Here is a 27782-nt window from a genome sequence, read left to right as displayed (position 1 = left end):
TATATATATATATATATATATATATATATATATATATATATGGCAAATAAAGAGTTCAGGGGTGCTGAGATGGGGCACCGCAGAGACGGGACTCTGGGTTCTCTGGTGCCCAGGATACCAACCCAGGCTGAGCCGAGGGTTGGTTCTTATTGCTGATTTGGGGCTGGGTTCCGTGGCAGGAGCGCCTGCAGGCCCGGCCTCTGTGGGGCTGGGGAGCAGCCCTAGCATGGCCAGGGCTAGGCAGGGGCTGTTGCCCTCAAATCCACATGGCGGTCCCTCAGTGTCCCCTTCCCCACCATGCGTGGGGCTCTGGCTCCAGAGACAACTGACTTGTGCTCTCCTGGGCCCAGCGGCCCTTGGTTCCCTTCTCTGGGGGGTCCTGGGCTCCTGGGGGGTGGGCAGCTCACATACACACGGCCTTGCTGTTTGAGCTACAAAATGCTCCCGACTCAAAGGGGTCCATCTGGCTTCCCAATGTCTTAAAAAGAAGGGGCTCTTGCCAGGACACTTCTGTGGCAAGAAAGCACACTTAGAAAGTTGTCCACCAAGTGCTGTACTAAAAATATTTACTAAATACCTTGGCTGGAAAGAAATGGAGATCATTTTTTTTCTAAAAAAGTCAAAAGTGGCTCCCTGGGAGGGGGCCAGTTCCTCCCTGGGGGGCTGGTGACTAGAGCAGCCAAGGGCCCGGGCCAGCCTGCCTGAGGTGTGGAAACTGGAGCTGGGGGGCCTGATGGGGCTCAAGTCCATGATGAAGGGTCACAGGAGACCCGGGGCACCTGGGGGCTGGAAAGAACCCGGGTCAGCACTTCCTCCTTCCAAGGTGGGAGCCCCAAAAAAGTGTTATTAAAAAACATAAGAAGGAAAAGGTGGGGAGGGCAGTTGAGTACTAAATTGAGTGCATTAAATAGAAGGTGGACCAGGCTGTGCAGCCGCCTGTATTTGCAGGAGGGGGGTGGTGCTCAGAAGATGTTGGGGCACATGTGCCAGTCCTGCTTCTCCTTGGCCTCCCAGTAGCCACCCTTGTACACGCAGGCCGTCTCCCCAGTCACCGGGTCCAGCCTCTTCTCAAACCACAGCGGCACGTACACTTCGGCCTCCTTCTCTGCTGGGAGGCACAGTGGGCAGGCGGGCGGGCAGCCTGCCTCCTCCCAGCGCCCCAGAAAACCACTCCCTGTCCCCTCTCCTGCTGGCCCTCCTCCTCGTTCCTGGGGTGCCCCCCTTCTCCAGCACCCCTCCCTGCCCCCAGGGAATCCCCTCTCTCCCCCTCAGCTTCTTCCAGTCCCCTCATCTCCTCCCAGTTCCTGGGAGACCCCCATGCCCTCTCCCGCTGGCCTCACTCCCGGGGGCCCCCCTCCCCACTGGCCTCACCTTCCTCCGCACCGCAGCCCCGCGAGCAGGCCTCCAGCCTCCGGCGCCGATTCACGCGCTGCTTCTCCTCCAGCCGCTGCTTCTCCGTGTTGGCCTCATCCCAGTGTCCCTTCTCCATCAGCCGCTGGTCGGGCCGCAAGCGGCTGTCGGTGGGCGCCACGCCCTCCTCGTGCTCGTTGAGGGTCAAGGCCAGCTCCGAGAAGTAGTACATGTTCTCTGCGTTGTCCCTGCGGGGCCCCATGGGGTGAGCTGCCGGGACACACTCGGCCCCCTCTCTGCTTCCCCTCCTGCATGTCCACCCCCTGAACCCCCCAAACCTGGCCTTGTGTCCACCTCGCCCTTTCCTCCCTGCACCTTGCAGGCTCCACCGACCTGCATGTTTTGCCACATTATACTTCTCTGGGAACTTGCCCACCTTGTCCAATTTTTCATATATATCAGCCTGAAGTGTTTCATAATGTCCTCATTATTATTCCTTTAATGTGTGTGACAGCAGTGTCCTCTTTCGCATCTCTACCCAGTCATGTCAGAGGTTTGTCCGTTTTCTTCGTTGGTGGAAGATGAAACTTTGTTGATCCTATTTTAGGTTTTTCTGCTTTACTGATTTTGCTTGTATAGTCTTCCTTCTACTTTGTTGGGATTTCTTTTGCTGCTCCTTTTCTAACTTCCTGGGATGGATGCTTAGCTCAATATTTTCCCATGTCTCTTCTTTTCTAATATGTGCATTTCAAGGCTACAAATTTCACTCCAACTACTGCTTTAGCTGCATTCTGCCATTTTTGTTATGTATTATTTTCATTATCATGCAGTTATACTTTCTAATTTTCATTATACTTTGTCCTATGGATTGGTTGGAAGTACATTTCTTAAGTTTATAAATATATGGTAATTTTTCTAGTCATCTTTGTTTCTAGCACACTCACTTTGGAGTCAGACAGTATACTTCGTATAATTTCATCTCTTTGAAATTTGTTTTATGGCCCAGTATATGGTCAGTTTTTGCAAACGTTCCACATGTAATCAAAGAGATTGCGTTTTCCACAGTTGTTGAGTGCTGTCCTGAAGGTTCTATTGTTCAAACTTGTCCTCCAGACATTTTCTTCTGCTATCCATTACTAAAAGAAGTATGTTAAAATCTCCCACTTTGGTTGTAAACTAGTCCATTTTTCCTTATATTTCTATCAACTTTTGCTGTATACATTTTGGGGCTGTTATTAGGTACAGGGTATATTCAAATTTAAAATCTTCCTGGCAAATTGAACCTTTATCATTTTGTCCCTCTTTGACCTTTTGTTTTAATGTCTGTTTTGTGATATTACTATAGCTGAAGGCAGCTTTTGTTTGGTTAGTATTTCTATGTATACATATCTTTTTCCATCCTTTTATTCCAGTCTTTATTTTATTTAGATGTATTTTTTGTAAACCACATAAAGTTTGATTTTTAAAAATTTGTCTGAAAGCTTATGGGAACACTTAATGTAATTACTAATATGTTGGATTTAAATCTATCTTATTTCGTTTTTTTCTTTTTATACTGCTTTGATACTGTGAAAGTTTTGAATTAGTCATAATACTTGGTATGTTGGTCCTTACATGGCCTGCTTGTATTTTTTTTTCAATCAATTAATTATTTTGGGCTGCATTGGGCCTTTGTTGCTACGCAAGGCTTTCTTTAGTTGCGGGGAGCGGGGGCTACTCTTCGTTGCCGTGCACAGGCTTCTCATTGCGGTGGCTTCTCTTGTTGCGGAGCACTGGCTCTAGGCGTGTGGGCTTCACTAGTTGTGGCACACAGGCTTCAGTAGTTGTGGCTCGCAGGCTCTAGAGCACAGGCTCAGTAGTTGTGGCACATGGGCTTAGTTGCTCAGCGGCATGTGGGATCTTCCTGGACCAGGGCTCGAACCCATGTCCCCTGCATTGTCAGGTGGATTCTTAACCACTGCGACACGAGGGAAGCCCCGGCCTGCTTGTATTAATGCGACCTTGCCACCTAAACCAAAGGTAGAATCCTGACAAAACCTACATCTGACCATAGGGAAAACTCACCAATCCATCCTCCTCTCAGGTAGCCACTGGCAGGACTCCTGGGTTCATCAGTCCTTTGCTTTCCTTTTAATATAATTTTATTGCATCTTTAAGTAGTCTTAAGTGTGTGTGTATGTCTGTGTGTGTATTCACATACATATATTTTAGATACTTGTTTTTAACTGTATAAAAAGAATATGTATGTAACCTTCTGGGACTTGCTTTTTTTAAACTTAATATTATATTACTAAGATTTATCTGTATTGTATGTTGCTGTGGTTCATTTGTTTCAACTACTGTAAATATTGCCTTATGTGAATATACTAATTATTTCATCCAATAAGTTTGAGTTGTTTTCAAGTTTTGCTTTGAGTAATCTTATTCATGTTTCCTGTTGTACATTTATAGGAATTTCTCTTGAGTATACACCTAGAAGTGGGATTACTGGGCTGCAGAGTCTGTGATGTTCTTCTTTAGAAGGTAAGGCCACACTGCTTTCCAGCATGGTCATACCAGCTCACATTCCCACCAGTGATGTATAAGGGATACTGTGGATCCATATCTTCTTCAACACTTGATATTACCAGACTGTTCATTTTTTCAAATCAAATGAAGGTAAAACTGCATCTTATTGTGGTTCTGATTTGCATTTCCCTGATTACCAATGATGTTATCATTTTCGTATGGTGATTGGCCATATGTTTCTTCTTGTGTGAAATTCTTGTTCGTGACTTGCACTTTCCCATTAGATTGTTTTTGCTTTATTTATTCATTAGAAGGTCTGTATGTATTCTTTTTGTTCCTATTTATTTATCTGTTTTTGGCTGCGTTGGGTCTTCGTTGCTGTGCACGGGCTTTATCTAGTTGCAGCAAGCAGGGGCTACTGTTCGTTGCAGTGCGTGGGCTTCTCATTCTGCTCATTGCGGTGGCTTCTCTTGTTGCACAGCATGGGCTTTAGGCGCCCGGGCTTCAGTAGTTGTGGCACGTGGGCTCAGTAGTTGTGGCGCACAGGCTTAGTTGCTCTGCAGCATGTGGGATCTTCCCGAACCAGGGATTGAAGCCATGTTCCCTGCATTGGCAGGTGGATTCTTAACCACTGAGCCACGAGGGAAGCCCCAGCAAAATTTCTTTTAATGCACAGAAGCATTTTAATATAATTGAATACATCAGTGTTTTTGTCTTATTTAAGATATATTTCCGTAAGTTATAGATGATACTCATCTATATTTTCTACTTAGAGGTTTTTTGTTTCTTTTTAATAGTATGTGGATACAGAAAGACTAGAATTTATTTTTTATTTTTTAAAGGAACATTTATTTATTTATTTATTGGCTGCATTGGGTCTTTGTTGCTCCGTGTGGGCTTTCTCTAGTAGTGGCAAGTGGGGGCTACTCTTCATTGCGGTGCACGGGCTTCTCATTGTGGTGGCTCCTCTCGTTGTGGAGCACGGGCTCTAGGCGCACAGGCTTCAGTAGTTGTGGCACATGGGCTCAGTAGTTGTGGCTCGTGGGCTCTAGAGCACAGGCTCAGTAGTTGTGGCTTAGTTGCTCTGCAGCATGTGGGATCTTCCCGGACCAAGGATTGAACCCCTGTCCCCTGCATTGGCAAGCGGATTCTTAACCATTGCGCCACCAGGGAAGTCCCTCTACTTAGAGTTTAACTTACTGTTTAACAGTAAGTCAAACTTAATACTTACTGTAAGACCTTTATTTGGAGTTGATTTTTGTTATAATAATGTAAGGGAAAGATTCACTTAATGTTTTTCTATATGGATAACCATTTTCCCGAGATCCTTTTAGTGGATGGTGCCATCTTTCCATGTGCTATGATACGGGACCTTTGTTATATACCAAAGATATATACACATCCAGGGCATAGTTTCCAGGCTTACTATTCTATTTCACTATAGCTTCAAAATAAGTATCTAATAGGGCAAGTCCTCTTTTTTTAAGAAATATCCTGGCCCTTTATTCTTCAATATAAATTAAGAAATCATAATATCAAGTTCCATGAAAATCACTATTGGGATTTTGTTTGGTTTACCGACTCTTTAGATCATGACATATTAATAGTACTTAGTCTTTCTACCCACGAACGTGGTATCTTTCTCCATTCATTTAGCTCTTCCTTGATATCTCAGCAAAGTTTTATAATTTTCTCTATAGAGGTCTTGCATATATTATAAGACTTGTTACAAGGTCCTTGATATTCTCTGATATGATAATTGGTGTCTTCTCTTAAACTGTATTTTCTAGTTGTTTTCTTTTAGTGTGTAGAAATGCAACTGACTTTTGCATATTAATCTTATATTGAGGCACCTAAGATGCCTTTTGTTCAGATCTGTTAATGTAACAAATTTATGGATTTTCTAGTACAGACTCATCCTTGCATACCCAGGATAAACTCAACATGACTGAAGAATGTTATCTTTTTCATATACTGTTGGATTTTCTGATGTCTTGTTTTGGAATTGTGCTTATCCATGAGTGAAAGAGGGTAGAACTTTTATTTTCCTACTACTCTTTTAGCCTGGTTTGGTATTAGGTATCTTATACTGGCCTCCCAGTATAAGAAAGGAAAGTATTTCTTTTTCTATGGTCTGGAAGATTTTCTATAAAATTGGGGTATATGTTTCTTGACAACTTGGTAGAATTCACCTATAAAACTACCTGGGCTTTGTGTTTTCCCTGTGGAAATTTTTAAACTACTGCTTCAGTATCTTTAATTATAGGATTAGTCAGGCTTTTTTTTTTCTTCTAGACTCAGTTCTTATAAGTTATATTTTTCTAAAAATTTGTCCTTCCAATGAGAATTTTAATAATATCTTTATACTTTAAATATAATAAACATAATGAAAACATTAATAATATTTATTTCTATATTCTCTCTTGATCAGTCTTGCCAGTAGTTTTCTGTTCGTTTTTTTCCCTCAAAGATCAACTTCTTTTTAAACTTGTTTTTTTTTAAAAATAAATTTATTTTATTTATTTTTGGCTGTGTTGGGTCTTCGTTGCTGTGCACGGGCTTTCTCTAGATGTGGCGAGCGGGGGCTACTCTTTGTTGCAGTGCATGGGCTTCTCATTGCAGTGGCTTCTCTTGTTGCGGAGCACGGCCTCTAGGCGCATGGGCTTCAGTAGTTGTGGCTCGCGGGCTCTAGAGCGCAGGCTCAGTAGTTGTGGCACATGGGCTTAGTTGCTCGGCGGCATGTGGGATCTTCCCGGACCAGGGCTCGAACCCGTGTCCCCTGCATTGGCAGGTGGATTCTTAACCACTGCACCACTAGGAAAGTCCCTCTGCTTTTGTTTTTAAGGTATATTTTCTTCTTTCTTTCAGTTTGTATGTTGCACTTTCTCTAATTTCTTAGAATGAAAAAGCTTTAATAAGCTTATATACCTATTTAAGGCAATACATTTCCTTTGAAGCTTTGCCTTTGGTATATCCAGCCAGTTTTGATATCTTTTTCTTCTCATTCAGTTCTAGGCATTTTAAAATTTCCATTCTAACTTATTATTTTGTCCATGAATTATTTAGCAACTTAAATTTTTTCCCAAATATGTGGGGACTTTTTGACATCTTGCTCATAACTTCTAATTTGTCTTATCATAGGCTGTGGTCTGTGTGCTACCCTCTGTACATTTGTTGAGGCTTTCTTTAGGGTTTAGTACACGATTGATTTTTGCATAAATTCCACGTATACTTGAGAAAAAGCATGTTCTCTGTTGCAACCATAAGTATATGTACATCCTGTGTTTTTTCGCTCTCCATCTTGCTGGGTTGCTTTTCCCCATTTGACTCTCAACAAGTGAGAAGGGTGTGTTGAAATCTCTGTCTTCCAGTGTGGTGATGGATTTATCCATTTCTCCTTTTACTCTCAATATGTGTGCTTTGTGTATTTTTGAGGCTCTTTCACTACATGCATAATGTCTGTGTCATGCATACCGTTCATATCTTCTCGAAGAACTCAACGTTTTATCATGTAGCAACTCTTCCATCCCTAATAATGCTTTTGTCCTAAAGTCTGTTTTTACCTTATATTAATATAGCTGTTATAGCTTTTTGGTTAGTATTTTCATGATATGTCTATCTTTTACTTTCAACCTTTGCCCATCATTACGCTTTGGATCTTTCTTAGAAGGTGCATGCATCTGGATTTTTAAAAATCCAGTCAGTTAGTATTGAGTTGGCCAAAAAGATCGTTCAGGTTTTTCCATAAATGGTAGGGAAAACCCGAACAAACTTTTGGGCCAACCCAATATTTTGCTTTTTTAACTAGTGAGTTTCATCTATTTATGTTGTTATGCCTGGACTTATTTCTACTGTGTTAACTTGCTGTTTTTATTTGTCTTTCTTTTTCATATTTTTTACTGATTTAAAAATCTTCTGTTGGTCTCTACCTTCACATCCCTTGGTGTCCTCTGTCTCCCTAGACTCCATGTGTTAACATCATCTACACTTTTAATTCTGGACTGTTGTGGGACCTTTTTCTGTTTTTCTTTGGTCTTAGTAATTATTTTGAAAATCCCTCCCACACACAACCTTTTATTTCATATAACTACTGTAGCACCTTCTGGATTCTTTCCCTCCCCCTTTTAGACTACTGTTTTCATTGTGGGTTTTTGTGTGGCAAACCTTCTGAGGCTGTTCACCTGAGAACATTTTGTTTTTTTTATCACAGTCTCATATTTGAACGATAGCTCAGCTGGACAGAAACTTTTTTTTTTTTTTAATTTATTTTTGGCTGTGTTGGGCCTTCGTTGCTGCACGCAGGCTTTCTCTAGTTGGGGCGAGCGGGGGCTACTCTTCGTTGCGGTGCATGGGCTTCTCATTGCGGTGGCTTCTCCTGTTGCAGAGCACAGGCTCTAGGCGCGCGGGCTTCAGTAGTTGTGGCACGTGTGCTCAGTAGTTGTGGCTCGCGGGCTCTAGAGCGCAGGCTCAGTAGTTGTGGTGCTCGGGCTTAGTTGCTCTGCGGCATGTGGGATCTTCCCGGACCAGGGTTAGAACCCATGTCCTCTGCTTTGGCAGGCGGATTCTTAACCACTGCGCCACCAGGGAAGCCCTGGACAGAAACTTTTACCTTCTAATTTCATTTTCTTCATTACTTTGAAAATATTATTCCAAAAATCTGATGTCCATCTGATTCTTCATTCTCTACTGAAATCTTTTCTCTCTGGAAGCTATTAGAATTTTCTCCTTGGTGTCCTTAATTTTCAGTATATTGTGGTCTAGGCAGAAGTTTTTCTTTGTTTCCTGTCTCTGGAACTCCAACGGGCCCTTTCAACCCAAGGTCTTTCATCTGTTTGTTTGGCGAAATTTATTTCCATCATTTCTTTAACTATTTCTCTCTCCTTTCTGTTTTTCTTTCTTTCCTTTCCTTTCCTTCTGGGATTCCAATTAAACATATTAATTTAGTAGCTACTCTAGGAATTACAATATGCATAGTTCACATAGTCAGAAATTAGTGTGCATCTTGACCCTCCTCTTGGGTAGCACAAGGGCCTTTGAAAAGTCTCCAGTTTTCTGACTTACCTGATTGTGCAGTTGCACTTAATGTTTAGATTTTAAACCCCACAAGACATTATTGTTCTTATTTATTCACTGTTCACATAGGTTTTGTTCCTCATTTCACACATCTTGGTTCTTCTATCTGGGAGCTCTATCCTTAGTGCTGGTTTGCTGGTGGCAAAATGAGTGGCTTGAAAATGTCTATTTCAACTTTACTCTGTAAAGATGTTCTCGCTGGGTGTGTAATTAATTCTCACCTGTCAGTGAGTCTTTCTGCATGTGTAAGATTTCATCTGTCTTCAAGCTCCCGTTATTGCTGATGAGGAGAAGGCTGTCAGTCTGCCGTTCCTCAGAAAGTACATCTTCTTAAAAATCTGGCTGCTTAATATTTTCTCTGATCTAGTCTCAACAGTTTCACTGTATAGATTTAGATGTGGAAAATCTCTGCTGTTTTCTCCTCAGATAAGACTCCTGAGATGGTCTCTTGCTTCTGGACTCTGACCAGAAGCCTGCTGGACCCTGCTCTCAAACTCAACGTGCCCTACACGTCCTGACGCTGCACCCTCCCAGGCTCCGGGGATGCCTGTGGGGCTGCTCCAGGGACTCACTCTGGGTCACCAGGTGGCCAGCCTTCTCGCTGTAGGTGCTTGGCTTTTCCAGGTTTTGTCTGTTTATCTGAAGATTATTTCTTCTGACCTATATTCAGTCAATGGGTTCTCTCTATTAAACCTTCCCATGGAGTTCTCAATTTCAGTTACTTTATGTTTCCTTTGTAGAATTTCTGTTTCATTCTCTTTGGAATCAGCTGTGCCACTTTTTATAGTTTCCTGCACTTATTTTCATGTTTGGTTTTCATTCCTTGGACTATGCGGACTTGTCCCATCAATCAGCCTGTTTAAAGTGTCTGCATAGGACGTGCTGCCACCTGATGGTGTCAACGCTTATTTACAGTCGGGTGTCTGGCTCCCCTCAGGCGTGGCCTGAACCCTCCCGTGCCCGCCGCTCGCTTCCTGTCTGGCTTGTCCCCTCCCCGCTCCCTGCCTGTTCTTCGCCCCGCAGTCCCACTCACGGCAGCGGGTACTTCTTCCACATCAGCTTGGCCGGTAGTGTCTGGTATACCGTTTTCTGCTTCCCGTCCAAGCTGGGGCTGCTGGGGCTGCTTTGCACGATCTTGGCGCACTCCATCTGTTCATCCCACGAGCCTGACAGCACGTAGTGGGCCTTGCCCTGGCTGTCACTCACCACTCCTGTCACCTGGGGACATTGGCAGGGCCAGCGTAGGCACACGCCCTTCTCCGTGGCTCCCCCCTGACAGGCTCCAAGAGGTGGCCTTGCTTACCTTCCGGGCCACCTCTTTGGAGAAATAGCTATAGGGTAAAAACTTTAGCTGGCACCGGTCCTTTGTCTTGTGGTTCACAATCTCGACGTCCCCTGTCTGGTAAGGGAGGGGAGTGGTCAGCGGCCGATCCCTGGGCCACACGGCCCCTCCCCGAGAGCATCCCCTGACCTGGTCGATCCAGAGCTTGCCCACGATGATGTTATGCACAGTCGAGGTGCTTTTCCTCCACACGTAGTGATTCCCGCTGGCCTGGAATTCTAAGTGGATGGCACCTGGAGGCCAGATATAGGGTGAGAGGTCATGGCCTGCCATGCTGGGTCCCAGCCAGCCTGACCCACCCTCCCGAGGTCCCAGGGTCCTGAGAACCAGAAGCAGTATTTGTGCAGACTGGGGATAGGGTACAGGTCAGGGGGGCATCCAGGAAGTCTACGGGGGGACTGACGTCACCCCTGGAGGCACCAAGCTGGCTTCTGGGTTGGCAAACCCTCCCCCTCATCCAGAGTGTCCTTCTGCCCCCGCTCACCTAGCGGCATGATGGAGAGGTATTTCCCCCGGAACTTGCTGGAGATGGTGATCTCCTGCCAGAGGCTCCAGCCGTGTTTGGAGAACACATAGTGTGCGGCCGATGGCGGGTGGTGGCTCACCTGAGACCAGACCCACAGGCCGTGAGCGTCTGCTGGACGTGGCCCGGGCCTGCCCCCAACCGGCCGGGGGTCAGCCTGCCCTGTGCCCAGTATGAATGGCTCTGTGGCCCTGGGAACCAGGACACACGGCAGGGCCTAGGCCCCCCAGAAAGGACAGTGCTCCAGTGGGAAAGCAAGGGAATGCCCAGGGGAGCAGCCTGGGTGGCACTGGACGGGGGCAGGGCTGGCACACCCCAACTACTGTGGGCCTGAGCCAGTGGCCGGGGCGTTTTCACGCCTGACTTGGGCTGTGGAATGAGGGTGATGACATTGTGACAAGCTGTGCTGAGGGTGAATAAAGTGAGGGCGTTAGGCTCTACCAGGGGCTTCGGGCCTACTTTCTAGTTAACCTGCCCATCGCCTGCAGAGGCTGCATCTGTTGTGCTGTATTGCACTGAGGAGGCCCAGGATGGGAAGCCTCCTGGCCAGCCCGGCTCCAGAGCTGGAGTCCAGCTGGTGTCCCGTCCCAGCCTGGATGGCGGTGCAGCCTGCTCTGCCCACCCGGTGCCTCCGCCCCGTCCTCTCCAGCACTGGGCACCCTAACCACAGTCTCACCACCAGGACACTGCCATCAACTTTTCCTCATCTGTCCCTCCTCATTTCTGTGGCTCCTTTGGTCACAGGGTTAGGGCAAAGCGTCTCCCAGCCTCCCGTCTCGCAGCCTCGCCCTGGAACTGCAGCCGTGGGCTCCAGCCTCCCTGCACCCCTCCGTGCAGACGGCCCAGAGCTCCCGACAGCCCCCATAGGAGGCACCCTCATCCTTCCTACGTCTCAGAGGCGCCGGCCAAACCTGCCAGCAACTGGGTGATGAGTGAGCCGTCCCCGAGCCTGCCCGATGCCTGTGGCCAGGGCCCCCACTGAAGCCCACCCATCAGCAAATTCAGGGACGTGACCCCAGAGACCTGGCCCTGGAGCTCAGTGTCAGCACCACCTTCTCGGGCAGACGATCCAGTCGGTCCAGCTGCTCACACCAAATGCTCTAGAGTCATGGCTGGCCCCACTTTCTCATGTTTCCCATCTAAATCCTTAGCAAATCCTGGCTGTTCTTTCTTCAAAACAGCATCCAGAATCTGCCCTTCCCCTACGCCGCCTCCAGCCTCCCCAGCCTCCCTGCTCCACCCTTATCCCTGTGCTGCACTCTCCCCACAGCAGCCAGTGACGGGGGCGGTTCCTCATAAAGCTGCCTCCTCTGCCCTCCCGTGACTCTTCCCACACAGAGAAGAGCCTTCTGCCGCCTGCCTCCTTCTCTCTGACCTCGGCTCCTTCTCTCTCCCTCACTCTGTGTTGCCAAACCGCTCCCGGGCCTTCCTAAAAGAGCCAGAACCATCCACATCCACAGTACCTGTCCCCACCCCCCGGCCCACGAGAACAGGCCACTTCCCAGCTGGCTGCACCCTCAACTCCTGAGGGGGTTACTTGATCAGCAATGTTCAACGAAGAAATGTACTCAGTAGTAGTTCAGGCCAGGAACCCTGGGTCATCCTTGCCGCCTTCCCCAGCCTCCCTACCCACATCCAAGGCAAATCCCTAGCTCTGCTTTTTAAAGGTGCCTGTGCTCAACTTCCTACCTCCCCTGGTCTGGCCTCCTACAGGCCTGCACAGCAGGCAGAGCACACCTTTAAAACCAGCCACTGGATTGCGAACTGTCTGCTTTCTGAGCTCAACCCCTGGGCCCACAGCAGCGGCTGGCACATGGTAGATACTCAGCGGCAGCCCGACCCGAATCTATCCTGGGCGCCTTCATGTAGCCCCTGCCTGGGTCCTCCTGGCACTCAGTGAAGCACCAACAGAATCGACCCCCTTCAGACAAGGATACCAGAGCTGGGCTGAGGTGCCCGAGGGGCCCAGTTTTGGTTCCACGCCTTGGGGAGACCAGTACCTGCAGGGAAGGCCTGTAGAAGCGATGGAGAGGATGGAGGCGAGCTGAGCTCTGGCCCCTCACACTCACGGCCTCCACCATCACTGACTGCGGCCCCGTGTGGCGCGGGCTGCTCCCTTTCAGCTCAGTGGTGACCCCACGCTCTAGCCCACCCTAATCCCTGATGGTGTCCAGCACACCCCTCCCCCACTGCTCCATGCCTTCTGGCCGAGAGAGGCGTCCTCCCCTCCCCCACCAGACCTGACTGTCCTCACCCAGCTCTCCTCCCACGCGGCCCACACTGTCCCCAGGAGGCCTGCTCCGTGGGGCGCCCCTGACCTGTCCCCGCCGCATGAGGTCCAGCTGCCTGACCGGACCTTGGCTTGATGGCCCCTTCGGTCAGAGGCCGTGTCCCGTTTGTCTGGCTCTGACCCCCAGGCCTGGCTGAAGCGTGCGCGGGCCTCACCTGCTCGCAGAGGGAGCGCAGGCCCATGTCATCGAGACGGTCCAGCTCGAAGGTCTCGCCCAGCATGGGGTTGAAGGGCTTGGCGATGCGGTGCACGGTGGTGGAGTAGGAGGACACGGAGAAGGCCGCCACCAGGCACATCTGCTCCACGGAGCTGGTGCAGTGCACGGCCTTGTCCAGCAGGTGGTGGTACTCCAGGTCCTCCGTCAGCCGCTGGAGCATGGACAGGGGCTCGTTAAAGTTGACCTGTGGGCGGGGTGTCAGGTCGGGGGTCTGCACAGACCGTCCACTGCTCCCAGCACAGACCTGGGGTTGTCGGCACAGCAGCCTTGCTTTTCTCAGATGTTCGGGGACATCACTGCTCAGACCACCTTCACAGAGAGGCTCATCTGAGGACCTGTCTAAAGCCACAGCCCCACTCACTGGCCTGCCTCCCCGCCCCTCCTGCCTCAGTTTTCTCCATAGCCCTCACCACGTTCTGACCTGCTGCATCTGGCAGAATTTTGTTACATTTACTGTCAGTCTCCCCTCCTAGGATATAAATGCCAGGGCAGTGAATCATAGAAATCAGTGAATGAGTGAGTGAATGAATGAATAGGTGAATGAATGGATGAAGTGGGTCTACCTTGTATTCTGAGCTATTATGCAAGTCTTCTGTCCTGGGTCACAGAGTGAAACCAAGTCTGGCCTGGAGCAGCCCCAGCTCCTGCTCCATGGAGATGCCACTGTGATCTGGCAGCACGAGGGCGCCAGCCCTGCCCTTTGCCTGCTGGTGACCTCGCTGGGGTGGGGACCAGGGGCAGCCCAGCATGGAGGAGGAGGGTCCACCCGGCCCCATACACAGCCCAATGTTACCACTCCCCATCTACCAGGGTGGGAGGCACTTTGAGGGCCCCCTGTCTGATCAATGCAGAGCCCCTTCCTGGCTCCTTACCTCCAAGCGTGAGACCTCTGCCCTGGGGGAATTTCAGCAGTGCGGATGGAACACGATTCAATAACACGTTATATGCTCCTCAAGTGTCATTAAGAAAATGACACCCAGGGCTGCGTATACTTCCAAAGGCCATTACTTCCCATCCACGCATAAGAAAACAGCCCCCAGGGCCCCCCTGGCCGCTCTGCCCGGCCCCTACCGGCATGGGGATCTTGGAGAGCTCCCGGCCAATGCAGTTCTTCATGATGCTCCAAAGATTAAGACTGTAGTTGGGCTTGTCGGGGATGCGGACACGCCTCTTGACTTTGGGGGGGCCCTGGGGCACAAGTGAGGTGCTGTCTAGCACCTACCAGAGAAGCAGAGTGTGCCCGTCAGCAGAGGCCTGGTCGCCTCGGCCCCCAGGCCTCGCCCTCGCTTCTGGCCCAGGGCAGTCTGAGGACCAGGCCCGCGCTGGGACGTTGCTGGTGGGAGGGGAAGGCTCTGCCTGAGCTCAGATGAAGGCACCAGGCACAGGGCCCGCCCCTGGGGGGCCCGAGTTCAAAGTGCTGGCCTCCCCACTTCACCCCCCCTTCGGAGTCCCACCTCACTCACATTGTCTGAGGTCCATTCCACGGAGCCTGTAGTCCCACCCTCGGCTTTTCTGCAGGAAACACAAAAGGGAAGGCAAGTTATTTACAAATTCTGAGGCCTCCTGGGGACCCAGCCCCCTTCTATCCAGTCCCCTCAGTGAGGTCCGAGGGGCAGCTTGCATCTCCTAGGGGAGCGTCTCCAGTTCAGGACTCAGGTGGGGCTGAGGGACCTGGGGCAGCAGTTTGGAGGGGTTCCCACCCACTGGTGCCCTGTGGCAGCAGCCGCCCAGCCAAGTTCTCACCAGGGGTCCCTGCACACAGGCCCCTCCTGGGGACTGGCTGACCAGGACCCAGAGAAGCCAAGGGGTGGGCACCTCTGGGAGAGCCCCCGAGAGCCCCGTGGGTCCCCTCTGGCATGGACAAACCCCATTGTGTCCTTACTGTGCTGGTCTGATTACTGCACATTACTGGGTTCAGGAAGGGAAGGAAGTGGGTCGGATGGATCTCTGTGCCCAGGAATACTTGCGGTGAGATGGTGGCCAGAGCAGCAGGGGGCATTCTGGCCGAGGGGCCCAGGCTCTGAGGGAGCTCCCAGGAGGGGTGACCTGGGCCAGCCTGGTCAGGGGACAGGCACTAGGCAGTTAGGGCCTTGGATGGGAAGAACCCACCCAGGTCCCTGGGGAGAGGGGGAAGGCACTGCAGACAAGGGGGCACCTGGCAGAGTATCTGCCCACTGCCCAGTGCAGCTGCAGCACGAGTTGGGGCGCTGCGTGAGCACTGGGGCTGTGCCAGGAGCCAGGGGAGCCGATGAAGAGTACTGAGCACAGGGTCACCTGCTTGCTGATTGGGTGGGAGCAGAGGGGCCTGGGCTGTTGCTGAGGTATGGAAGGAGGCCAGGGCGGGGCATGCAGGAGGCAAGCCCAGGCCCTGGGGGCTCCAGGTATAGGGGAGTGGACAGGGAGCCAGAGGGAATCTGAGCAGGACCCCCCTGGCCTCAGAGCCCAAAGGGTGCCACTACCAGGTGATAATGGAATTTCAGAACAGCTAAGCTGTGCTAATTTTGAGAGCAATATAAGCGATTTTTAAATATTATTGGGAAATGCAGCATTCACAGTAGCACTATTTACAATAGCCAAGACATGGAAGCAACCTAAGTGTCCACTTACAGAGGAATGGATAAAGAAGATGTGGTACATATATACAATGGAATATTACTCAGCCATGAAAAAGAATGAAATATTGCCATTTGCAGGAACGTGGATGGACCTAGAGATTATCATACTAAGTGAAGTAAGTCAGACAGAGAAAGACAAGTATCATATGGTATCACTTATATGTGGAATCTAAAATATGACACAAATGAACTTGTTTATGAAACAGACTCACAGACACAAAAGACAAACTTATGGTTATGAAAGGGGGAAGAGGGATAAATTAGCAGTTTTGGATTAGCAGATATAAACTACTATATATAAAACAGATAAACAACAAGGTCCTACTGTATAGCACAGGGAACTATATTCAATATCCTGTAGTAAACCATAATGGAAAAGAATATATGTATTGGGTTGGCCAAAAAGATGTTACAGAAAAACCTGAACGAACTTTTTGGCCGTGTGTGTGTGTGTGTGTATATATATATATATATATATATATATGTATGTAAAACTGAATCACTTTGCTGTACACCAGAAACTAACGCAACATTGTAAGTCAACTATACTTCAATTAAAAAATTTTTTTTAAATATTATTGGGGGACTTCCCTGGTGGCACAGTGGTTAAGAATCCGCCTGCGAGTGCGGGGGACACGGGTTCGATCCCTAGTCCAGGAAGATCCCACATGCCGCGGAGCAGCTAAGCCCATGCACCACAACTACTGAAGCCCACATGCCTAGAGCCCGTGCTCCGCAACGAGAAGCCACCGCTATGAGAAGCCTGTGCTCCGCAACAAAGAGTAGCCCCAGGCTTCCCTGGTGGCGCAGTGGTTGAGAGTCCGCCTGCCGATGCAGGGGACACGGGTTCGTGCCCTGGTCCGGGAAGATCCCACATGCCGCAGAGCGGCTAGGCCCGTGAGCCATGGCCGCTGAGCCTGTGCGTCTGGAGCCTGTGCACCGCAACGGGAGACGCCACAACAGTGAGAGGCCCGCGTACCAAAAAAAAAAAAAAAAAAAAGAGTAGCCCCCGCTTGACGCAATGCAACCAAAAACGATGATGATGATAAATAAATAAAATAAATATATGTATAAAAAATATGATTGGGAAATGGAAATATACCACTGATAGGACCAGAAACTCCCTGAGGGGTAAGAGGAATCCAAACCATGCCTTTTCCCTGGAAGAAACCAGGACAGGGAAGTGGTGAAACACGCTGGTCCACAGAGGCAAAAAAGGAGCAGCCACAGGTTTTCACCGGCCTCCTCCCGGCCGGGCTGGGCTTCAGGGGGGGGTCAGGGAAGGCAGCATGGGGTGGGCAGGCCACAGCATACATGTAGGAGTGAGGCCGCTGAGAAGTATGCAGTTCCTAAGGGCGAGCAGGGGAGCACATGGTCCTGACACACCTTGTTGTGAGGGTGTCAGTGGGCAGCACAGGCTACAGTCAGTTCTTTCCCCTGTGGGGCTCATCGGCCACTTTTATGTCCCCAAACACTGCCATACCCACCAACCCTTCTAGGGTCAGGACCTAAGGCAACCCGACGAGAATGAGCAACCCTGGTGAGGACTGAACCCCGAACCATATTAAAATCTGTGCTCAAGCCCCGCATGCTCCCCTGACCACAGCCCTGCCGCCCACCCCATCTCACGTGCTTCCCTCCGCACGTGTCCTGCCAGCTCGGTCCACAAGCACAGGTGCTTCCCGAGGGTCCCAGGGAGTGTGGCAATGTGGCTTTCAGTGCTAGTAACTGTCTCATTTACTATTAATGTGTATTTAGAAAGATCCTGAAAGAGCAAGCTTTTATGAAAAATGAAACAAAGGCTTTGAAATAGAAAATAAAAGAGGCTTTCTGTGTCTCCAGTCTGCTCTGGAATGCTGACACAGTGGGTGGAGTGGCTGGGAACTTGTGCGGCTCTGGGGCAGGAACTGGATGCAGCCAATGCCCTGTTGTCCATTTAAAATGAAATCCCAATACAAACTCTATTTGGGTATTTTTGATTTAAGGAAGAACAGAACCAATCTAAGCAAAAATACTGTCTGGAGCAAGACTTAAAGAAAACCCCAAGTGCGAAGAACAGGTGGAGCACGAGAACAGGCCAGCACGGCTGACCCGGGAGAGGTTCCTTCCAGGTGGCCGCCCAGCCCCGAGCCCACCTGTCCTCCTTGGGCTCAGTGATCACTGTGATGAAGGATGTGGAGTCTTCCATGGCGTCGAAGTACTCGGTATCTTCATCTTCCTCACTGTCCTCGCCTTTGGTGGTTAAGAGGCTTCCTAGAGACACACAGAGCCACTGCCTCAGTTTGCGACTTCAACAGTTGCGCCTGCCCAGGGAGGTCTAGAGCCCGCGGCCCCTCCCCACCTCTGTCACCCGGCTGTGGTGCCCGCGCTCCCTTTCCTGGAACGCACTTTCACCCTCTTGCTCAGAGCCTCCCTCCTTCCGGAAGCTTTCCCTGATCTCTAAACATGCTGGTCAGTCTCTCTGTGGCCCAGCTTCCCTTTCTGATGGACCCCCTTCCCAGGGCACCCGTGACCCTGAGCCCCAGGTTAGGTGGGCAGCCACCTGGCACCCGGGCAGCCCTGCCACAGAGGGGACAGTTGGACTCACTGAGCTCTTCTCTGGAGATTGGGAGACTAGACATGGGGAGACTGTGCCCACTGTGAGGGCGTGGGGGATACAGAGGCACACGGGCACCAGAGTCGGCCAAGCAGGCCCAGACGTAGGTGCGTTGAGGGGTATGTAACCTGGGGGGGCTGTGTAAGCTGAGCCAGCTGGCAAAGGGGACACTGATGGTGGACTGGATGGATGGACTGACGCCCGCTCACCCTCGCTGAAGCTCTTGGTGGGATTGGCGGCCCGGCCGGGGGCACTGCGGAAAGCGCGCTCGAGGCTGTTGTGCTGCTTGGCCAGCTGCTCGATGGTCTCCTCCAGATGGACGCGCTGCTCCTGCTCATACTGCAAAGCCCGCTGCCATTTCCGGCTGTGCGTCTCTGCTAGTTCCAGGAAGTCCCTGCAGGCCTGCGAGGGGGCGTGGCCTGTGAGCCAGGCAGGGCAGAGAGGAATGCCCGGGGGTGCCGTGGCCCCTCCCCCTCCCTTCGCAGGTGGGTCAGAAACACCTTTGCTGCCCCCTGTGGCTTCCGTGGGGTCATGGGGACCCTGGCTTTCTCAGAACCAGCCTGGCATCTGCCCTGGTCGGTGAACCACAGTCAAGATGCCATTCGAGAGCACTAAACCCGGTGTTGCTGGTCATGCTGCCTCGCCAGTTATCAGCTGGGGTGCTGCATGTTCCTGGTGGCAGGGGCCCCAGCTCTCAGCTGCTGCATCCTCACTGTGGTCTGGGCCTAGGTTTGTCACAACCCCTGTCCCCACTGGAACCAACACAGCAGCTCAGGCCAGACCCTGGCTTTGGCACAGAAGGAAGGAAAGCCACCTTTCTGCTACACCGCCTGGCTCAGAGCTAAAGGGTCTTGTCGAACTTTCTACCAAGTTACCTCAAAGTCTGTATCACATAAACTCTTTTAAGGTTCCCCCTTCAAACTTGTGGCCTACTATGACATCCAGATTCTTTTCAGCTTCCCGGGTCCATAAGTGGTTCTAGCACACTCTTAGGAAACGGGATGGTTGTTTTGCCCCTGTCATCACAGTAGAGAAGAGGGTCTGGGCTTCAGCGGTCCCTGGAGGGCAGCAAGGTCCCAGCCGGGCACCACTGGACTTGCCCTTTCTGAACTCCTCTAATGTGGTTGGAAGGGACATGGTTCCCGGCCCAACCTGCGTCAGTGATCTCAGGCCGCCACTCCCCACCACCCCCTTACCACCAGCCACTGGGCTCCACGCACATCACATGAGGTCTGATGCTGAGGGTTAGAGACTTGATTCCTGGAGGGAGAGAGGCACGGTGCCTCTCCTCTGTGACAGGGATCGCACAGCACTACCTGAAGAGCTGTCAGGAGGAGCCAGGGAGGTGACGCGGAGCTCAGGGCCAAGGGGCACTCAATGGACACCCCCTTCATCACGGCTGGCGCCCGAGCACATGCCTTCACCCTGCCTGGGCTTGGCTGGCTCTCCCACTCCATAAGGAGCCAAGCCCCAGTGGCGGCCTGGCTGGTGGAAAGGGCCCCAGCGTGGGGCTCCAGAAGGCTGGCCACTCATCTGGCCCCGCACGTCACTCCTTAACAAGCCCTCCCCGGGCACCTTCCTTCTGTCATCCCATCTCATCTCACCCCCAGCACCATGCAGAGTGGGCAGGGCAGGGCCTCGCCACCCTACCTTTCTGAAGATGTGGAAACGGAGGCCCAAGGCAACCAGCAAAGTGTAGTGGAAAAGGTCGCATGATCAGGACTGGGAAGGCCCAGTTCCCACATGGGTCACTCAGCCCCACTGAGCCCATGTCCTGTCCATAAGCCACAATGGTAAAGCCCCACAGACCCTGCATTTGCAGCCCCCCCCCCGCCCCATCTCAGCTCACCCAGCAAAATCCTTGAGGTGGGAGGAGAGGGACTGTCCCTATTTGACAGATGAGGAAACTGAGGCTTAGTTCCCAGCAGCTCCCCAGCAAGGCTCTGGGGAGGGGGCACTTCAAGGGCCTCCCGCCCTCCCTTGCAGGTCTGGTCCCTGCCCAGCCACATGCCACTGTAACCCGCTTCTCCAGAAGGGGCAGGGATTTGTGCTGACAGGTGTCCTGGCACAGGTTAGGGGGAGGGAGAGACTTTAGTGGGGAAGGAAAGAAATCTCCTTATGCACTTAGCAGGCTCTGGAGGTGAGAGAGGCTGCATCCAGGGCTGTTGCAGGTCTGGGGCTATTCTGGATCTATAAGGCTTGCCCACTGGTGCAGAGCTGCAGTCAGTGACTACCATGCAATTTGGGGACCCCCAAGGTGGGCTCCTGAGTGGCCTGTGTCCACTTCATCCTTGCTTCCCTTGACCCTAAGCTCGGCCCCAGTGCTTAGTCAGGTTAGTCTGGGCTCCAGCCACCCATTTGCTGACCAAGGAAGGAGTCCTAACTGCAGGGGTGCCGTCACTCTGCCGCTGCCCCAGCAGCTCTCAGACCACCGAGCCAGGTACTGTCAGAAACGCATCCCAGAGGCCTGGCTCTGGCAGGTGGGGGGGGGGTGCCCTTGTCTACCTGGGCAGCGCCGGGTCCACCGCTTCAGGGAAGCCCCTTGCTGGATCCTCCTGTCCCCCTGAGACTGAGGCCCAGGGAGGAGGGGCTGCCCAGGTCAACAATGGGCGAACAGGACAGGACCCCAGACCACATGAGGCACGGTCCCCTTGCCTGGCTGTCTTGGGGAGAAGGTGCAGGGGCCCGGGCTGTGTCATGCAAGGAGCCTTGTTACAGGTGAGACACACGATGGGTGCTTCACGTTTTCTGGTTCTTAGGGTCTGTGGGTGCCCTGCCTGGTGGCAGGTTGCCTGCCCCATCAGACTAGCTTGGCAGCTGCACAAGAGCCTCTGGACTCTGCCCTCGCCTTTCCTTAGCGCTGCTCCGTCGTACCTGCCACTGTCACTCCCCGCCAACTCTCTACAGCTCCTGCAGTCATCTCACTGAGTTTTAACACAGATGGACACTTTCCTTTCATATACTTCACAGCATTTAAAACAAGGCTTATTGGGCTTCCTTGTTGGCACAGTGGTTAAGAATCCGCCTGTCAGTGCAGGGGACACAGGTTCAATCCGTGGTCTGGGAAGATCTCACATTCTGTGGAAAAACTAAACCCGTACGCCACAACTACTGAGCCTGCGCTCTACAGCCCGTGAGTCGCAACTACTGAAGCCCGCGCGCCTTAGAGCCCCATGCTCTGCAACAAGAAAAGCCACCGCAATGAGAAGCCCGCGCACTGCAATGAAGAGTAGCCCCTGCTCGCCGCAACTAGAGAAAGCCCGCACTCAGCAACAAAGACCAATGCAGCCAAAAATAAATACATTAATTTATAAAAAAAAATAAAACAAGGCTTATAAAAGAGCCACAAATAACAGTATAAAATAGCCAAATGTCATGGTAAATAATTCTACAAACTCATGTCAGAGAGCTCTACATGGCCTCTGACCTTCCTAGCAGCAAAAGCAAAGAAGGAAAGATAACAAGTTTATAGTTCCCTGCATAGCACAGGGAACTATACTCAGTATCTTGTAATAACCTATAAGGAAAAAGAATCTGAAGAATAAATAACTGAATCACTTTGCTGTACACCTGAAACTAACACAACATTGTAAATCAACTTCAATAAAAAATAAAATAAAATTTTAAAAAGCAAAGAGGGAAAGATGATTGTGCTGCAAAGATGAATTAGGCTCCCTTCCTCCTGCCCTTGATGTTCGTGACGCTCTCAACACTATAGGAATGATATGGAAGGGAAAACAGTGTTGGTTTCATTTTCTGAGACAGCTGACAGCCTCTCACAGACCTGGTCCCAGACCCTCTCCACACTCAGCTCCTGGGGCCCCGTCCTGCCCCACGCTCTCCCTCCTGTGTGACCACGTGCCTTCCTCCCCTTCTCTGGCCCCACCTCCCTCAGACCCCCCATCCCCTGTGGGTCAGGGCTGTCGGTGCCGGTGCCAGGAGGGGTGGCGCACTCTCACAAGCACTGAGGTGGCTGTTTTAACAGCGTGACCGAGGAAGACATGGAGGCTCAGGGAGACCAAGGGACTTGATCAAGGCCACAGGCCGTGCGTGTAGGGCCAGGGTCCAAGTCTCCCAGGGCGTGGAACCAGCGCTGTCACTGTTTATTTTGTCAAGCTGGATCCTTACCCCCATCCGGATGCCCCTTGAGGCGATGTGGGGTCCCAGGGCCTTCCCGGAGTGGGGTTGGGCTCCTGGAGATGCTCGCTAACAAGGATGTTGGGGAATAACCCTGTTCAAGCAACAGGACCCAGCCATGCCTGGTCCCTGCAGCAGAAGCTGTTGCCCACAGAGCCAGGGCTGCCGGCTGATAACCTGGGTGCCCTCCACCTTGCTGTCCCTGCAGGACAGGCTGATATGGAGCAGCAGAGGGGCAGGAAGTCAAATCCCCAGGACAGCAGGGGCCTCATCGGGGCCACATGCAGCTGGGCTGGGCGATGAAGATCAGAGCATGTCAGAGTTGCCTGAAGAGGGGGGCACGGCGGAGGCTGCTGTACCCCAATATCGAGGGGCTCATGTGGCTGGACCAGGGCCTTTTCCACTGACTCCGGGGTACGGGAGTCATCTGCAGCTGACGAGCTGCTCGGGTCACCCTGCAGGCTGTGGAGAGCCCGCCTGCCCCCTCTGCCCTGAGGTGCCTACCTGGTGTCCATCCCCAACTGCGCCGGTTTCCTCTGATGCTGCCGACCTTCTCCAGGCCCCATCCCAGCCAGCCGCGAACAGAGGCAGGTGCCGGTCTGGCCCCGCCGCCCTGGAATGCTGAGCTGGGCTGTGCGCCGTGTGCTCGCTAAGCTGGATTAGGCCTGGGGCCCGGCGATGGGCGGGTGGCTGGGGGTGGCTCCCAGGGGCCCAGGAAGGGCCTGGCTGACCCTGGCCCTGAACACGGTCACACTTCCCCTGAGGCCCCGCCACAACTCTCAGAGCTCACGCGCCGCCCTGACCAGGAGCAGAGCCACAGGCCACCACAAAGCCCCCGACTCAGACACACTGGGCCAGCATCCAGGCCCCTCACGGCATCACCTCGCTGCCTACTCTGGGGCAGGCCCATAACCTCCTGGACCTCAGTGTTCTCATGAACAGAGGGCTGAACCCCAGGACTCCTGCAGAGTCCCCGATTCTGTGACCCACTGGGGTGATCGTCCTCTGGACGGGAACTGGGTTCCAGTCTCCCAAGCCTGCCCCTTCCTCCCACCCCCATGGCTGTCGAGAGTGTCCCTGAGATGAAGAGGTGCAGGGTCCTGTGGGCAATGCGATTCTACCTCTGTGGGGAAGGCAGGGGGCCTGTTGATACGCCCAAAGCAGAGTGAGAACCAAAAGCCCAGAAAGGAAATGGCGGCACCTCCCCCACGCCCCTGCATGGAGGCACCCACCGGGGACTCTCCCCTCCCAGAAGCCGGGCCCGTGAAGGGGGCTATGAGGGCTGTCTGCCCGTGGAAGCGTGTCGGGGCCCAATGGGAGTGGCTACCGGTCACCCCGACAGGTGTCGCACAGGACAGATGCAGAGTGTCTGAGCCGGAAACCTTGCCCAGCTGTGCCCGGGAGGAAGGAGGACGAACGCTAATCGCTTTTGCTGGTCCTAATCCTAATCCCAACCACAACCTCGCTGCTACTCAAATGCGGGCGGGCGAGCAGGGCATGTGGGCAGTGGCCTGGGTCTCCTGCCCACCCTGTGTATGGCCTGGGGAGCCTCTCAAGCTCTAGGAGAGTCTGCAGAGCCGGGACCCCGCTCGGGCCCAGCCTTCAGTGGCCACGTGGAAACCATCAGTCTCCTGCACGGTCACTGCCGTCCTAGCCGGGCCATGAAGAGGGTGCCGGAGAGTTGCTGGATGTCGGGTGGGCAGCCCTCGGAGCCACAGAGGAGGTGGGGACAAGGGCCAAATGCCTGGTGGTTCCAGGCTGGGCGGGTGCCCTGGGCCGACAGGGCCAGCTCGGTGACTGTCCCCAGCTGTCGGCACACAGCAGGTTGTGATAACCCTGCTTGCAGGGAGGAAGGGAGAAAGGGCCACGTTTCCACCTGCAGCCAGCCAGGGCCTGCCCTGGGGCTGACAGCCACGTGACCGGCCTGCCGTGGCTCTCAGGCGCAGGGCTGCCAGGTCAGTGGGTGGCCAGGGCCGAGGCTGCCCCACCATCTACCCCACCACATCGATCCTCACGTGGCCAGGTCACTATGGACCCACCTCTCAATGGTCTGTAGTAATAATAAAGGTGGTGAACAGGAGAAAAACGTGCAGAATCACGGGTTCCCTGAGCCCCTCTGCATGGCCAGCAGCTCACACTAGGGACACATCAGGGTCAACACAGTCTCTCGTTCCCCTCCCACTGAGGAGCAACAGGCTGGCCTCAGCACATTACCTCCCGACGGTGGGAAAGGGCTGAGATTCAGGCTGGGACTGTCTGGCTCGGAGGCAGCCATGCTGGATGAAACACAGCCATCTCATGCTCCAAGACCAAGAGCGGGTCCCCCAGGAGCTGCGATGGGGGTGCCAGGCTCTCCCGGGGGTCCCTCTGGCTCAGTCTCAGCCACGCCACCATGCTCCGCATCCACCACCCTCCCGGCCCCTGGAGGCTGGGCAGCTCCCAGGGCCGGGCCCCCTTCTCACGTGGCCCTCGGCTCGGGTTGCCCCGCATACAGGGGCCGGCCCCTCTCGGACACGGAGGGGATGGTCACGGCTTCTTCTTAATGTGACTCACTCACAGCACTGGGGAGTCAGCTTCTCACTTCAGTTCAAACTTTAAAATAGCCCTTTCCACATTCAAAATAGTTTACCCCTCGTGCACAGGAACCAGCACCATCTGGCTGCCAGTTTGCCAACCGATTTTAGATCGTCCTGGAATCTATTTTTACTCATCTCCCCAAGCCCCAAGTGAGCAAGCTGTCAGGGGCAGAACAGAGGTCAGCTGGACAGGAACCTGCCCATGGGCCCCGGAAGGACGAGGAGGGCGGCTCTGGGGCCTCTCACCACCACTCTGCTTGGGTGGGTGAGAGGAGCCCCTCATGATCTCCAAACAGGGCTCAGTGAAGCCTCAGAGCATTTCCAGCGGTAAACAGCCCCTTCTGATCTGGTCCGTTTCTATGATGCCACAAATCCAAGGTCCTGGCCAAGTGCCCTGAGTTGCTGCCTCTGCGTCTGTGTGCCCCCCGCCTCCCCCACCCATCCTCATCTGTGTCCCTGTTCCCACTCCCGCCAGCCGCCTCCCCCAGCCCCCAGTGCCTCTGCTCCCCCCTCATCGTGCTCTCACAGCTCCTCCAACTGGAGCTGAAGCCCCCTCCCTCCAGGCCCAGCTGTCCTGGGCATGCGTCCTCCGCCACTTCCCCATGCCCCTGCCGTCAGGATCTGCGCCCCATCCCACCCGGCCAGCTCTATTGCGGGCACCAGGGTGTGTCCCTCGTGGGCCACTACCTTCCTTGGTAAAAGCATGCCGGGTCTGTCCCACTGGGCCCTTGGAGGGGGGCCTGGTGGGCACCACCCTCTGTTGGCCAGCACCCACCCCCTGGCTTTCTGCACCTCGACTGTCTTTGGTCTTTTGTGGGGCTTGCCTACCATCCAGCTCTGTTTGCCCACTGGCTGCCCAAAACCTGTTCCTGAGGTCAAGGGCCCCCCAACTCTGAGGGGCCTCTCACAACTCAGGTATGGGGGCCATGTCAGGAGGGGGCCTGCAGAAGCAGAAGTGGGGAGCAAGCCCCGAGGCTGCCAGCCGACGGAGGGGCTCAGCGCCTTCACGCTGGTACTGTGGCTGCCTCCGGGCCTGCCTGAGAGTCACAGAAGCGGCTCTCTCCCTGCCAGGCTCCACCGCCTGGCAGGTGGACAGACCCTGTTTCCCCCACAGGGAGGGGAGCGTGCACCCTACCAGCCCAGGGCAGACTCGCCCCAGAATGACCGTGGCACCACTGTGGGGCTCTTCTGCCCAGGGCAGGGGCCCAAGGCCAACCCAGAGGTGAGCCCAGGTGTGCTGTGCCTAGTGACAGGTAACACAGCCCTGGCCCTCTGCACAGAGCCCCGCAGCCAGCAATGGGGATGGCCCAGGACCAACGGCTGTGACCCTCTGTGCTCATGTAGCCGCCGGGCCTGCCAACCTTGGGCAAAATGACCGCTCTGGGCCTTGGGGGTGGCACGTGAATAATACAAACGACAGCGATGACAAGGAAGCTGTAATGACACCAACCTCACGTGGCCGTTGTGAGAAGCAAAGTAACGGGAGGAAACTGGGGCGGGTGCCTGCTATCACACTGCCACCATCCCAGAGGCCTGCCTCCAAACCAGGGCGCTCTGCTTTCCCACAAAGACAAACTTGCGGGAAAAAAGAAGAAAATGGGAGTTTGTTCTTTTCACTTTATGGAAACAAATACCCAAAGCCTGAGCTGGTAACATGTATTAATTCCGCCATTCTCTACCTCAAACCTCGTGATGGAGCCAATGCTGTAACACCGCATGCGTCCTGGTTCTCAGGGAGGGAGGTGCCGCTTGCGGTCCCCACACCAGGGCCGGGGGAGCCCTGCACATGTGCAGCGCTTCGAGGCTCAGTCTCTGAACCACGGCTGATCACTGCGCTGTGAAGTTCCTTCTAAATGGCATCAAACGCAGTTACCCAGACGGTGATCCAAGCATGGACCCACTGCACTGCCTTTGATCAGACTCACAAAATCACCCACTAGGGAATTTTGCCAGACACTAAGCAATTCACTCAGTCGCTCCCACGTTCTTTCACAACCAACTCCTCTCTCTTATTCACTGAGGCTCCCATATGCTGGACACTGTGCCAGGCATGGAAGCTCCAGGGCTCCCAGCATCACCAGGGAGACCATGTCCTGTCTCTGCACACTGCTGCGGTAGAAAAGCCCATGAAACAACAAGGTCCTACTGTAGAGCACAGGGAACTATATTCAACATCCTGGGATAAACCATCATGGAAGAGAATGTGAAAAGGAATGTATACATGTGTATAACTGAGTCACTCTGCTGTACAGCAGAAATTAACACCACGTTGTAAGTCAACTATACTTCAATTAAATAAGTTATTTAAAAAAGAAAGAAAGAAAGAAAAGCCCACGAGACTCGTGGACCTGCAGACAGGGCGACAGTCAGCAGAGTGGGGCGGGGATGCGGAGCTGGGAGTGGGGTAAAGGTGGGCAGAGGAGGGGTTCCTGACCCTCCTTCCCCCGCTCAAGGGAGGGATAGGTTTATTTCCCTCCTATGAGGCGCAAGGCTCTGGAGCCTGAAGACCTGGGCTCTTATCCTTAGCAGCTGCCTCAGTTTCCCCACTATAAGCG

General features: G+C 52.9%; 2 protein-coding genes across 5 annotated transcripts in view; one reads left to right on the top strand and one right to left on the bottom strand.

Annotated features, from left to right (window-relative positions):
• Positions 1-10914, top strand: part of MORC2 (MORC family CW-type zinc finger 2) — a 65967-nt gene extending 55053 nt beyond the window's left edge. Inside the window, exons 26-27 of one of the 2 annotated variants that reach the window (XR_016387550.1) lie at positions 3802-4008; positions 9358-10914. Coding sequence is in view for 1 of the 2 variants with exons in the window: in XM_089894730.1 (XP_089750856.1) it covers positions 3802-3870 (69 nt within the window). In the remaining variant the exon portion in view is untranslated. The remainder of the gene's footprint in view (positions 1-3801; positions 4009-9357) is intronic. The other variant, XM_089894730.1, reaches the window with a different exon arrangement.
• On the bottom strand, positions 486-18922 carry OSBP2 (oxysterol binding protein 2). Of its 3 annotated transcripts, none has more exons than XM_022600331.2 (11): positions 18724-18922; positions 18054-18171; positions 14767-14815; positions 14375-14521; positions 13242-13487; positions 10758-10878; positions 10403-10506; positions 10235-10330; positions 9965-10149; positions 1372-1598; positions 486-1108 (listed from the first exon to the last, which is right to left on the bottom strand). In XM_022600331.2, the coding sequence occupies exons 2-11, from the start codon at positions 18104-18106 to the stop codon at positions 963-965; spliced, it is 1374 nt and encodes a 457-aa protein (XP_022456039.2). In that variant the 5' UTR covers positions 18107-18171; positions 18724-18922; the 3' UTR covers positions 486-962. The 3 variants fall into 3 exon arrangements, with proteins under 3 accessions (XP_022456039.2, XP_022456031.2, XP_089750857.1); XM_022600323.2 differs by having other exon boundaries at positions 486-1105; positions 18724-18921; XM_089894731.1 differs by lacking the exon at positions 14375-14521 and having other exon boundaries at positions 18724-18829.
• Between the last annotated feature and the right edge of the window lie 8860 nt (positions 18923-27782).

The sequence above is a fragment of the Delphinapterus leucas genome, chromosome 14 (genome assembly GCF_059928025.1).
Source record: "Delphinapterus leucas isolate spDelLeu-1000000601 "Yukka" chromosome 14, BTC_Dleu_Yukka2, whole genome shotgun sequence".
Classification (NCBI taxonomy): Eukaryota; Metazoa; Chordata; class Mammalia; order Artiodactyla; family Monodontidae; genus Delphinapterus; species Delphinapterus leucas.
Note: the sequence above shows the minus strand (reverse complement) of the source record. Positions and strands in the feature narration are given on the sequence as shown.